We start from the raw sequence: 14,027 nt of genomic DNA, 5'->3' as shown, positions 1-14,027 counted from the left end.
TTTAATGAGTCAGATTTATCTTTTTATCTCTCTCTTTCTCTTTTAGATGGTGGAATTGAGTAATAGAAAATTTTCAGCTAGATTCTTTTGGATTTTCTATGTATTTTGTCATTTACAAATAACAGTTTTACTTCCACCTTTCTAAGTTTCATACCTCAAATTTCTTTCTCTCGTCTGGTTTTATTAACTAACAACACTGGTACAGCATCACCAGCAGGGGTGAGAGGTGGACACATTTATCTTGTTTGTACTTCGAGCAGAAGTGCCTCTAGCATTTGGTCATTACTTACAATGCTATCACTGGGCTGAGTTTGCGCGTGAGTCCGTGTGAACACACGGTCTGTCAGTCTGTCATGCTTATAAAATGTTTAACTCTTTCTTTATTGAGCTGTCTCTCTTTTTTGAAACGTCCAGAATGGCTGTTGAATTTTTGTCAAATGAGTAGAAATTAACATGTGATTTTTTTTTCCCTTAGATCAACTATTATGATGAATTATTTTAATAGAGTTCACAATCTTTCATCCCTGGAACGAACCCTACTTCATCATGATATATAACCCCTTTAATGAGCTGCTGCTAATAATTTTCTGGAGAGTTTTTCATTGATATTCTTAAATAAAACTGGGAATAGTTTTCTTTTGAAATTTGGACCAAGTTTAGGTGCCAATGATAGTCTCCCTTCATTAAAATAATTTGAGTTTGTATTCCTCTGGAAGGGTTTAAATCACACTGAAATAATCTCTTCTTGAAAAAAAAATCATTGGATAGGATGTAACTTGCAAATGATGCATACTGTAATATCTAGGTAACAACTAATCTTGAGTTGTAATCTTGAGTTACAACTTTAAAAGATACAAAAGATATTACAATGTAATATTTAAGGTAACAAATACAAAGAGTAAAATAATATTAATTAATGAATTAGTAGAGGAAACAGGGATAGTAAAAAGTCGATTAATCCGAATTAAGGCAAGAAAGGAAGAACAAAACTACGAAAAGAGATGGGTCAAATGGAAACAAAGAGTAGACTGGTAGATATAAACACAGCTATATGAGTAATTATATTAAATGAAAATGGATTAAATGCTCTATGTAACAGACTACGATTGCCAGATTAAATTAAAAACAAAAATGTAAAATCTGTGGTTTTACAAGGCACACTTGTAACATAAGGACCAAGACAGGCTGAAAGTAAATGGAAGGACCAAAAAGCAAGTCATTACAGTTAAAGGACTAAAATTATTCAGTGTTTATTATGTGACAGAATTCTGGCTGTGAAATCAATACCAAAAAATTAATTCTTAATTTATTTTCTCAATTCTCAATTGTGTGAAATTCTCAATTGTGTGAAGAATAAATGATACACTTTTTGAACAACTCAGGAATCAGAGAAGAAATTCCAATGGAATTCAGGCATCAATAAAGATATGACATCATCATTAGGCACAGAAAAAGGATTCTATTAAATAGTGAAATTCCGGGAAGGCAAGAGAGGTAAAAATGGGAAGGCAGCAGGAAAGGGGTGAGGCCAATAGAAGAACGTGTCGTGGGGCTTGCCATTCCTACGTGTGCAGAGCTACAGAACAGTCACCCCCAGACAGAGGAAGGGGCGAGAATGTGTTGCTAATTCCTGCATCCCATTGGTCAAAGATTAGCCAGACAGCCCGTTAACTTGTCCACATTTCCATGTCAGGAGGAAATCCCGGGCAGGAGACTCAGGATGTGAGCAAGTGCACCCATCCCGCCTGTCAGGATGTACCCTGTGGAGTCCATCAGAGCTTACAAGAAGCTGCTACGCACCAGTTCTGACCTTTTCCAGCTTTGTCACTGGAAGCTACCACTGAGGGACACAGCCCCTTCCTACCAATGCATTTCCCTCCTTTTTGAAAGATGGGCTTTCTGAGATCTTCCACCCATGGGCACAAAGAATTTTTCTCTATTTCTCCCAGCAATGAATCCCTGTTCAACCTCAGTCCCCACTCAGAACTGGGCTCTTTCCTTCTTGTTGGTGATTGTTGACAGCTGTCATCACTGGGCCCCCTCCATACTTCCATTCCTCTCCGTTCCTCCAGTGGAACTTCCTGTGCAAATTCTCTAGCCTCAGTTGCTTTTGCCTATACTCCACAGGGTTTGGATTTTAAAGCTTTTCACTGTCTCTGAGTTTTGCTTTGGTCTTAGTTTGTGGCTCTTTCCACAATCCCATTCTACATGATTTCCGAGAGAATTACATTTGGTCCAATCCACTGCTCATTATGGAACCAGGAAGGATTGTTTTGTCCATCGCCAGATGGATGGATAAAGAAGATGTGGCACATATATACAATGGAATATTACTCAGCCATAAAAAGAAATGAAATTGAGTTATTTGTAGTGAGATGGATGGACCTAGAGACTGTCATACAGAGTGAAGTAAGTCAGAAAGAGAAAAACAAATACCATATGCTAACACATATACATGGAATCTAAAAAAAGAAAAAAATATGGTTCTGAAGAACCGAGGGGCAGGGCAGGAATAAAGATGCAGATGTAGAGAATGGACTTGAGGACACGTGGAGGGGGAAGGGTAAGCTGGGACGAAGTGAGAGAGTGGCATGGACATATATACACTACCAAATGTAAAATAGATAGCTAGTGGGAAGCAGCCGCCTAGCACAGGGAGATCAGCTCGGTGCTTTGTGACCACCTAGAGGGGTGGGATAGGAAGAGTGGGAGGGAGACTCAAGAGGGAGGAGGTACGGGGATATATGTATATGTATAGCTGATTCACTTTGTTATACAGCAGAAACTAACACACCATTGTAAAGCAATTATACTCCAATAAAGATGTTAAAAAAACAAAAGCTGTTAATGTCAGCACTAATGAGGATGCAATGTCACCAAGACTCACAAAGGGATGACAAAGATATAAATTTGTACATATTTTCTGGAGTATGTCTTGAGCACCATTAAAATATTTATAACTTTAAACATTTTAATTCTCCTCCTAGAAAATTTTCCTAATAAGATTTTCAGCAATCTGGTCAGGGATTTATTCAAAAATATATTTACTGAAATATTATTTTAATAACCACAAATTAATGAGATTATAATAGGTTGTGATATATTTTAAATTGGAGTATTATATACACATTAAAAATAATGTTAACTTGTGTAATATCACAGGGAAATGTCACAGTTTATTGTTAAATAGACAAAAGTACAAAGCGAATTTTCAATAATTTTTATATCAACCATGTAGAAAAAATAGCCCTGGAAAGAATCATGTAATAAACTGCCTCTTAGTTATTGCATTACTGGTGATGTTTTTCCCACTTTACACTTTTCTGTAGTTTTCACTCGTACTATAGTGAGCACATGTTACTTTGATAATCAGAAAGATAATAAGAAATAAAACAAAAAACTAAAAGTAAAATCTTGAGACCCTTCCTCACACCAGATAAGAACAGCTATCACAGGCCTCCACAAATAATCACAACATAATATGATTATTTAAGTACCCCAAAGGGAGCTTCTGTTTTTAAGTACCCCAAAGGAAACTGCTCTGAATTTTTATTAAGAATCCCTAAACTCGGGCTTCCCTGGTGGCGCAGTGGTTGAGAGTCTGCCTGCTAATGCAGGGCAGACGAGTTCGGGCCCTGGTCTGGGAGGATCCCACATGCCACAGAGCAGCTGGGCCCGTGAGCCACAATTACTGAGCCTGCGCGTCTGGAGCCTGTGCTCCGCAACAAGAGAGGCCGCGACAGTGAGAGGCCCGCGCACCGCGATGAAGAGTGGCCCCCGCTTGCCACAACTAGAGAAAGCCCTCGCACAGAAACGAAGACCCAACACAGCCATAAATAAATAAATAAATAAATAAATAAATAAATAAATAAATAAATAAAATATAGGGGGAAAACATTACCTTCATTGCTTCATAAACTTCATAATAAAAATTATAAAAATCCCCATAGGGGAAAGTTATAAAAAAAAAAAAAAAAAAAGAATCCCTAAACTCAAGAAACAACCTACTCAAAAACTAGGTATCAAGGAGAATTCTGAAAAAGAGAAAGCACTTTTTTTATGACTTCAAAACAACTGAGGGGAGATTCCTGTTTAATTTCTTCCATATTTCAAGTATGATTTCACTTAAAGAAAATTCCCCTGGTTTTTGCCCCAGAATTGATCATAATGGAATTTTTAAAAATAATATGTTTATTTATTTTCATAAACAGTGACAAGACAATTTAGAGCTATGTTGCTATTACAAAAATGTCCCAGTTCTACTCCTCAACATCCAAAATGCCCTCCTGCTTCTTCTTTGAGCCATCAGTGGTAGCAATACATAAAATGTGTTTAACCCTAAGACTGTCAGTAAGTAAGTTGTTTCTCGAGTTTAGGGGATTCCCTATAAAGAATCTAGGAAACAGACCAATTTCAAAGAAGCACATGAAGTTAGAGGATATGTTTTACTTTGTAGGCAATTATAAGCAGAGGACATTTTCTTCACACTTTTTCTTCCAGTTTATATTTACTTCATTATTTTCTGATGCCAGAAATGATTGCACAAGAGAGGAATTACTTTTTTCCTCTTAGGACTCTTAAAAGAGTTTCACTTTTCATAAACCCCTGTATTTACTCTACTGCTTATCCTGATCTATACAAATGATTCAGAAATTTTTCTAAAGGAGTTAAATATTATAACTGAAAGTAAAAATTAAATGCATGTGTTCGCTTTGTCAAGAAGAAGTCAGTTCCTTGGATTTCCATTTCTGCAGCTTTATTTTGTTTAGTTCTTGAGACTGTACTTGATTTTACATCATTCTCAAACATTTTTCAAAAGTTTCAAATAGTCATTCAAGAACTCTAATCTACATTATTCTCTAATTTCCTTACACTTGTAAAATCATTCAGAAATTTAATAGTTGCATTGCATTCATTATTTAATTTTAAGCACCCCAGTTCCTTTAAAATTAACTTAATAATAGCAAAAAGTGAGATGCAGAATTTCTTCGTCTAATAAGCCAAGGATTGGCAAACTACGACCCACAGGCCAAACTTCACCGGCCATTTGTTTTTGTAAATAAAGTTTTGTTGGGACAAATCCATGCCCATCCATGTCTACAGCTGATTTCCAGCAATAAGGGCAGAGTTTGGTAGTTGCAACAGAGATCATTTGGCTGGCAAAGCCTGTCTGGTTTTTTTCAGAAAAAATTTGCCCACCTCTGTTATGTGCGGTGTTCTCTGTCCTCAGAAAATGCTTTCAACATTCTATAACAAATGGCATTTTCTTTTTTAACTAAGATGCTCATTTTTTAAAATTCTGGATATATATATAACATCCCCGGTTTGCCAGATCTTCATTATTATTAATTATACGTTATTACACAAACGGGTCTATACTGTATGATGTAATTCTTAAAACCTTTACTTACATGACCTCCTGTACGTTTGCTATCTTCTAACACTGACTTCTTTGCTTCCTGTGACGTCACCAACATAGCACATGATGGGACATTGTTTTATAGAACCACATGACCATATGTAGGAATGGATTCTGTAGGAATCAAAGGTAGGATAAAAAGATTAAAAATTATGTATTGAATAATCTTCCCTTCCTTGAATTTATGATTACTTCTGCATCTGATGATGCTAGAAAAGACAGGGAGACTCATATGGAGAAAGCTTCAGAAGTCAATAGAAAGTTTGTAAAATTAATTGTTCCTAAAATCTTCAGTCTTCCTCAGAATTTAACTCACATCCATGTTGACTATAGCTGCTTCATTTGGGAAAAGAAAGAATCAGACATCATTTAAAATAAAGATTTTTTTTACTCTTGCCCTGGAACTGGTGACCAGAACCAAATGTTGGGGATAAAGCAGCATTAAGTTTCCCACATTCTAAAAAGAATTTTGTAGCTAGGTCCAGACACCTGCTCCAGGGAGAACTCAGAGGTAGGCAAACCCTTACTATTTCTACTATCTCCAAACCATCAACTCCACCCCAAGACCCCATTCCCAGTCCATATACAGAAGACTAAAATACCAGTATGGGAAGGGAAAGGAAATGATTGGAATCACCAGTGAGGAACATGATGGAAAGTGCTATGGGATTATACACAAGAGACTGTGCTATAAACTGAATTGTGTCTCCCCAAAATTCTTATGTTGAAGCCCTAACCCCCATTGTGATGGTATTTGGAGACGGGGCTTTGGGAGGTAATTAGGTTTAAATGAGGTTATAAGGGTGGAGCCCTCATGATGGGATTAGTGCCTTTATGATAAGTGACATCAGAGAGCTTGCTTCCTTCCTCTCTCTCTCCACCATGTGAGGACACAGTGAGAAGGCAGCCATCTGCAAGCCAGGAAGGGAGTCCTCACCAGAGAACTCAATCAGCTGGCATCTTGATCTTGTACCTTCCAGCCTCCAGAAGCCCAGGTGTGCTATTTTGTTATGGCAGCCTGAGCTGAATAATACAGACTGGCATCGCATCCCCTGACTAGATATCATATCAGCTCATGAGATGGTTGATTTGTTCTTAAACCTACATGACTAAAGAAAAAATAATGAAGAAAAGTATCAAATTTTGTTTCCAGGGTTTGATCCAGCAAAGCTGTGTGAGTTTCCCATGGATCAAGACTGGCCTCCTTGCAAGGGGACTCAAAATCAGACCTGGTGGGCTGTACCACCAGGGGAAACTGATGAGAGGGTAGGAAGAGGTTAAGCCTAATCACCTACAGAGGGCTGGTGTGGAGGCCACTAGAGGTGTGTGGAAGAACTCACACACATGGCCCACAGGAGAGCCCAACTTTGGAACCTCCTACACAGAAGCTTTCAATGATTCATTCTTGTTATCCAGGAAGAGAAGCAACAACCAACAGAGGATAGCCTAGTTCAGTCAGGAGCCGTTTGGCCCGTCTGCCCTATGCCACCCTCTCAGTCCCCAACTTCCTGCAGTTAAAACCAGAAGGAGGTTAGAAAGCATGAAGACGTGGACCACACCCTCTTCCCCCAACTGGTCCCACAGGCCCAACTTGAGCTGAGGGAATATATGGAGATGAGACTGGAATTTTAAATGGACTAGACAATTCAGTAATTGGAAGTGACCAAAATGCTATAGGATCTGACACTTTTGCAAACGGATAATTACAAATGGATTATGAGGGAAGTCGTTCCAGAAACATTGAAGAGTTAGCATAAATAAGTCTTTGATACCACCTGTTACGGAGGAAAAGGGAAGAGGCAATGATTGTTCAGAAAAGAGTAACTCATTTTGGATCAATTTAAGGCAAATTCCTATTCCATCATTTCTCCACTCTCTAGCAATGACTTTTCTAGTTCATTCCCTTTCAAACTCTCTTTTTAACAATCTCTCACCTCATTCATTACTATTATATAATAATGAAAAGAATAATAAGAATCCTTATGAAGCTTTTTGTTGAAAGAAAAAAAGATTAAGGTTTTTGAGAAAAATGTTTATTCAATTTAAAAGTTGATCTTAGACACAGCCATCAATCTTAGCTTTTTATTTTTCTTTTTTTGCTTTCTTCTCTGCATCACGTTCACATAACAGCCAACTCCTTAGTCCTGGTTTTACTTCCCACTTCTATTATCTCATAAGAACTTTTTCTTTGAGATTTTTTCTTGGATATTTTTCTATCCTCTCTACAAACTTTCATCAACTCTATCAGGCACACCTAAGAGAGACCTCTTCCTTGGACATTTTTCCTCTTCAACCAAGTAATAAGCTTCCTGGATAGCCACCACAACTGATAAATTCTGCAGGAGGCATGAGTATGAAATTAGCAAATACCCTGAAAGGCACAGGATGGGCACTTAGACCCATCTGATTCTCAAATGGAAAGACCCTGAGAACTGCTATGGCTTTTTGGCTACACCTGTTTACCCTGAGCTTCAAAAGAGAGGATGAATACCAGCACCTAAGTCTGTGGTTTAAAGCTAGATGGACTCCTGCCTTCCATACCCTATGTAGTTTCATCTTTCAATTATTAGCAATAAGGGCTAATGTTTCTAGGAAGATAGCAGGCTAGCTTCTTCAGGAAACACCTAACAAGGGGTAACCAAAATATTTAAAAAACAAAAAACTTCAACTCAGCTCTGCTGCCATTTTGCCCTAATAATCTGCCTCAAGTTAAGTGACATATTCTTGAAAGCGCTATAACCATGCTCGTTCTCCATCACTGCACAGCCATGATAACCGATTAAGGCTGACCTAATCAGATTGTTGGCCTCTATGTGGCCAACCACATGTTTGGGAAAATTTGTCTCTTATCTTGGACTTCAATTAGTACATATTAAATGGAATTAGAAACAAAGAATGTTAGATACTCCAAAGAACATCCAGCCAGGCATCCATATTTCATAGAGAAAAAAAAAAAAAAAGGTCCCAAAGAGACCAAATGCCCTTTCTCTGGCCAGCAAGGGTATCTAAGAATTGATATACAATTTCATAAAAGATGCAAGGATGCTATTCAGAGTTGTAGTGAACACTGAGGCACTCATTACCCCAGCTCAGAGCTCAGAGCTGAGCCTCTCCACAGAAATGCCCTCAGTGGAAGACAGCTGCCCAGCACAAGGTCACAACCCCTCCCTGGGGGCCTGGCCTCCTTCCCTGGAGTTGGAATAACCCTGAAGGGTCATCACAGCTTCACAGCACTCCCCGTGAGACTGACTGGCTGAGGCTTCTGCTGCAACTGCATCCTAGCTCAACTTCTCCCTCTACCCACTTACTTCCATTCCCCCTCACTTCCGTCAAGTGTTGTTCCTGAGAACATGCCCCTTTGAGTCTCCTGCATGTCCATTTCTATCTCAGAGTCTGCTTCCCAGGGAACCCAACCTACAAAAAGAGTAGATGCTCTTTCTTGAGAAAATGTATGGTTGAGAAACACTTGGATTAATCGGACATAGATTATGGCGGGACCCCCTTTAATTTGACAATGTGCACTGTGAACCTCCAATGAATACACAGAGTCACCGGAAGTTATTTAGCCCCAGAAGCCTCTTTTCATATTGAGCATCTTCTGAGACTTGTGTTCTCTGGAATGTGTTCTGGGAAACATGAATGCAGTTCACTGTAGCTCACATGAGAATATAATTGCTAAAGTTACTCATGTCAGTATTTCCTGTAATGGCAAAAGAATGGAAATAACAATGGAGGAACAATAAACAATACAAAACAATAAAGGAAACAAAAATAACAATAGAGGAATGTTTAAATTATGATATGTCCGTTTAATGAAATATTATGCATCCATAGAACGAAAATGAGAAATTCTTTAAGTACTAGAATGAAAAAATATCCAAGGTATATTTTTTAAGTCCAAACAGCAAGGTTAGGCAGTAGTATGTACGTGTTTTTAAAAAGGGGAAGGATTAAATATATGTGTACATTTTCTTGTGTGTGCACAAAATATTTGTAAAGACACACACTAGAAAATGATAGCGCTAGTTGTTTCTACAGGAGGATATTAAAAGCACTTTGACCTTTGAATTTTAAACGATAGAAATAGATGACCTCTTCAAAAAATTAACATATTAAAAATTAAAAGCAAAACACTGTAAAGTAATAAATAGCAGACATTTAAATATTTTGTATAATCATATATGAAGAAACTCTGGAAAAAAACGTATAACATCCTCTACAAAGTTACTTAGACTGTGAACTCCTTCAAGATGGGAACCATATCTTATTCATTTACTCATAAGGCCTGAAGCCTAGCAATATGCCTGAACCAGAGGAGCCAATCATTTGTTTGCTTTTTAATTGAATCCTATTGCTTCTAAACAGCAATAGATTTAAAACAGCCCTTCCTCCCTTCCTTCCTCCCTCCCTTCTTTCCTTCTTTCCTTCCTTCCTTCCTTCTTTCCTTCCTTCCTTTCCTTCTAAAAACAACATTTTTTTAAAATGTGGGATCCAGGGAAGCTCTAGAAATGGAGAAAGAACTGCACGTTCTCTTAATGTATTTTCCTGGTTTGGTTTTCCCCTTATTAGCCTATAGCCAGAAACATTTAAAAAGTATCTGAAGCTGTGCTGTCCAATACAATAGCCACTAGCCAAATGTGGCTGTTTTAAAATAAACATAAATTAAAATAAAACAAAACTAGAAATTGACATCCTCAGTTGAGCCGGCCACATTTCAAGTGCCCAAATGTCACACGTGGTTAGTGGCTACCATGCTGGACACGGCAGACAGAGAACATTTTCATCACTGCAGAAACTTCTGGATAGCACTGACCTAGGTATAGTACAGAAATTGGTTTCAGACATATCTGGGTTGAATTCCAACTTAGACACTTACTAACGGTAAGGTTTAGGGAAAGTTAATCTCTCAGAGCCTCAGTTTCCTCATCTGGAGAATAGGGAAAATAAGAATACCTACCTCACTGGGTCATTGTGAGGTTCAAGTGAGCTCCTTCATGCAGACTACATAGGACACAGTGAACACGTAAAATGTTACCTCTCAGCCATCATCACTACTGTGAATGTAGCACCTCACCAAGAACCAGTCATCTCGTTCCTCACAATCAGGCTCTTCCACCCCTCCCAGAGGACTGGAAAGAGACACAGTGGCCTTTAACATCCTCACAGTCTAGTTCAGTGTTATTCAAGTGTCAGGTTACAATGAAGAAAGCTTGCCCTGGGAATTCCCTAGTGGTCCAGGGGTTACCACTCGGCGTTCTCACTGCCGGGGCCCCAGGTTCAATCCCACCAGCTGTGCAATGTGGCCAAAAAAAAAAAAAAAAAAAATTAAATTAAAAAAAAAAAAAGCTTGCACTAATTCCTTCTTCAGAAAAGTCTTACTAGGAAAAAAGAAATGTCGGATGAACTAAACATGTGCTAGTGATGTGGTGAATTTACATTCTGGGGCAAGCTCTTTATTGGGTCAAATTCTGGGAACAAACATTTTCATACGTTAGATTGCAATGGTCTAGTTGGGGACACATAAACCCCCTGATAGGATTTTTAAATTCTCACAGAGAAGTCTGTTAAACTTTTCCATGAGTAGGGCAAAATCTAAGACAACAGAATTGAAGGGGAAGAGACAGCTGGGTCAGTCCAGATGAGGTTTTTATAGTGAGTATACTTGAGCTCAGTTTTGAAGAACAGAAAAATCATGATGAGGAAATAAAGAGAAGTGGAGAAGAATAACAAAAGAATAATAATACCAAGAGAAAGGAAAGAGAAAGATGGGAGAGAAGACTTGCAGCTTTAGCCTTTCAAGAACAAAGCAATATTTTCCTTGTATCCCATAAGCCAAGACATTCCCTTGTTAACTTGTGGCTTCCGAAAGAAAAAACCAGATAGACTTGAATTTAGTAGTGGCCAGCTTGGGCCTTTTTAGTCCTACTATGCAGTATCTTCATATAACTGGAATATGAAATATATATAATTTTTTTAAAATAAATTTATTTATTTATTTATTTATTTATTTATTTTTGGCTGCGTTGGGTCTTCGTCTCTGTGCAAGGGCTTTCTCTAGTTGTGGCGAGTGGGGGCCACTCTTCATCGCGGTGCGCGGGCCTCTCACTATCGCGGCCTCTCTTGTTGCGGAGCACAGGCTCCAGACGCGCAGGCTCAGTAGTTGTGGCTCACGGGCCCAGCCGCTCCGCGGCATGTGGGATCTTCCTGGACCGGGGCTCGAACCCGTGTCCCCGGCATTGGCAGGCGGATTCTCAACCACTGCGCCACCAGGGAAGCCCCTATAATTTTAAACTCTAAAATTATACATGGAAAGCTATTTTGGTGACTTTCTGACCCTTCAAATATTTGCAGCTAAAGATAAATGAGCCCCAAACCAAAAAGTTCCTAAGTATGTGTCTAAAATGAATGTTCTGCTTTTGCCTTCTTCAGGTATTTGTATAAAAAGATCTATATAAAAATTATTCTTCATCATAAAAATAAGCCAATCATTACTAAACAATTTTCCAGTTCTGCCACTATAGATAATTGTCTAACTATTAAAGTGTATGTTGTGATTTATAACCGCCATAGCGGCACCAATCTCTACATGATTGCTTGGTGCTGCCACGGAACACACACCTCAGCTGTTGTAGCATGAAATGCGCCATATGACAATTTATAATGATGCACAATTTTTTATTACCCACTGATAATAACCTATCAGTGAAAACAACAGCTTAATTATATAGCACATCTCCCGCTGGCAAATAACTGGATTCAAACATCTCTCTTGCTTCTCACCAATCCCTAACAGAAGCAAAGAGGTATGATTACCACAATCCTCAGAAACAACACTTACAATTAAGTAAAAAAAAAAAAAAAAAAGCTAAGGCAAAGCTGCTCTTTTATTAAATACAGATGTACTTTAGACCAATAATTCCTCAGTACCCTGTTTCCAGGTCACTAGAGCTGGTTACCATTCTCCTATTGTTTTATTTTTCTTGCTGATTAGGCCTCTGGTATTTCCCAGTCCAAATATTTGGCTCTTTATGAAATGGATCAAATGATTTACCCTGAACTTTGAAACCCTGAATTAACATTGTGGCCACAGATTTGCTATAGTAATCCCAAATGTCTTGTTTCTACGGCACTGCTGGTGGGCTCCTTCCTGAGAAGCAGACTAAACTTCTCAAGTCTACAGAGCAAAGCAGTAGGGCTTACAAAACTCCTAGGAAGCTGGCTGTCTCTATTAATAAAATTTATTTAAAAATTGGCAGACGGACTTCCCTGGAGGTCCAGTGGTTAAGACTCCGGGCTTCTACTGCAGGAGGCCCAGGTTTGATCCCTGGTGGGGGAACTAAGATCTCACATGCCACGCATGGTGTGGACAAAAACATAAAATAAAATAAATTTAAAATCATGTAATTGTGTCTCCTTTATAAAAAAAAATTGACAGAGTGCTTACACTCCTGAGTTCTAGTGTGGTCCATGTGGCTGCTGGCCTTCTTTTCCCTGGACTGGACAGTAGAACTTGTCTACCTTTTCAGCACTGCTGGTTCTTTCTTCTCCACCAGGGCTGTGTCCTTACCTGGGACACAGCTAACAGAATGGCTACCCCCAGATGGGGAGACTTAATCAGTTTTAGTTCTTTACCTTTTCTTTCATTGGTCTCCTTAAATATTCTTATTTAAATACTAGTTACTAAAACTACCACTATGAATAGATTGCCATTCCTTTATTCTTTCTAATCTTTGCTTTCCAGTTTTCTCTGCTTTCTACCTCTTCCATGCCCCTCAGCTTTTGTGCCAAGAAAACGGGCTATACAGACATCATCAAATATTCAGTGTGCCTCTACGGGATTGAAATACTCAATTCTTTCTACGGGATTACATATTTTTTATAGTCTTTTAAGATTCTGACCCATTTTGCTGGGTGTACTTGTACAGGATGCCCAAGATGACTGCATTTTTGTAAAGTGTTAGATTTCTTTTGAGGGCTTTTTTGTTTGTTTTCAGAGGGGGTTATGAAGAGGTAAATGTGGGTAGCTGCTTCTTGCACCAGAGCCATCCCTAAATAACAGAGGCTGCACTATTAACTTAAATGACCAAATTACTCACAAGAAGATACTTTGACAAACATGGAATGAGAACAAAGGAAACTGTAAAGTCTTGCAGAATGTATCTACAACATAAAAAATTATCGCCAGGGAAATCCCTGGCGGTCTAGTGGTTAGGACTCTGCGTTTCCACTGCAGGGCCATGGGTACGATTCCTGGTCCGGGAACTAAGATCCCGGAAGCCATGTACGGCGTGGCCAAAAAAAAAGAAAGAAAATTATCTCCATTAGGCTATAGGACATAGCCTTCTAAACAATTAGCATTAAATGTGTCACTACCATGTGCTGGGACCACAACATTAATTTTTATAGAAACAGAATCTGTCTCTTTGGACTCGTGTAAACAATGGCGGTGGTCACCATTTTTCTTTTACTAGACTCCATGCACACTACCATCTTTCCCTTCTGTTCATCATTAGAACGTTATGATGTTCACGTAATATTGAGATTGAAGGCTCCTTGATGAAATCTGGAGCCTCTCTAACCTTATCAACCATGGAACGGAGTGGAAGCC

At 38.7% G+C, this 14,027-nt stretch overlaps 1 protein-coding gene across 1 annotated transcript in view; it reads right to left on the bottom strand.

Annotated features, from left to right (window-relative positions):
- Nucleotides 1-14,027, bottom strand: part of IL15 (interleukin 15) — a 92,203-nt gene that overhangs the window by 54,651 nt on the left and 23,525 nt on the right. The window contains exon 2 of the mRNA XM_082390032.1: nt 5,412-5,533. Within this exon, the coding sequence (XP_082246158.1) occupies nt 5,412-5,477 (66 nt within the window). The 5' untranslated portion in view covers nt 5,478-5,533. The remainder of the gene's footprint in view (nt 1-5,411; nt 5,534-14,027) is intronic.

This window comes from Balaenoptera borealis, assembly GCF_965194805.1.
Source record: "Balaenoptera borealis genome assembly, chromosome: 4".
Classification (NCBI taxonomy): Eukaryota; Metazoa; Chordata; class Mammalia; order Artiodactyla; family Balaenopteridae; genus Balaenoptera; species Balaenoptera borealis.
This window is presented reverse-complemented; position numbering and strand designations above follow the sequence as displayed.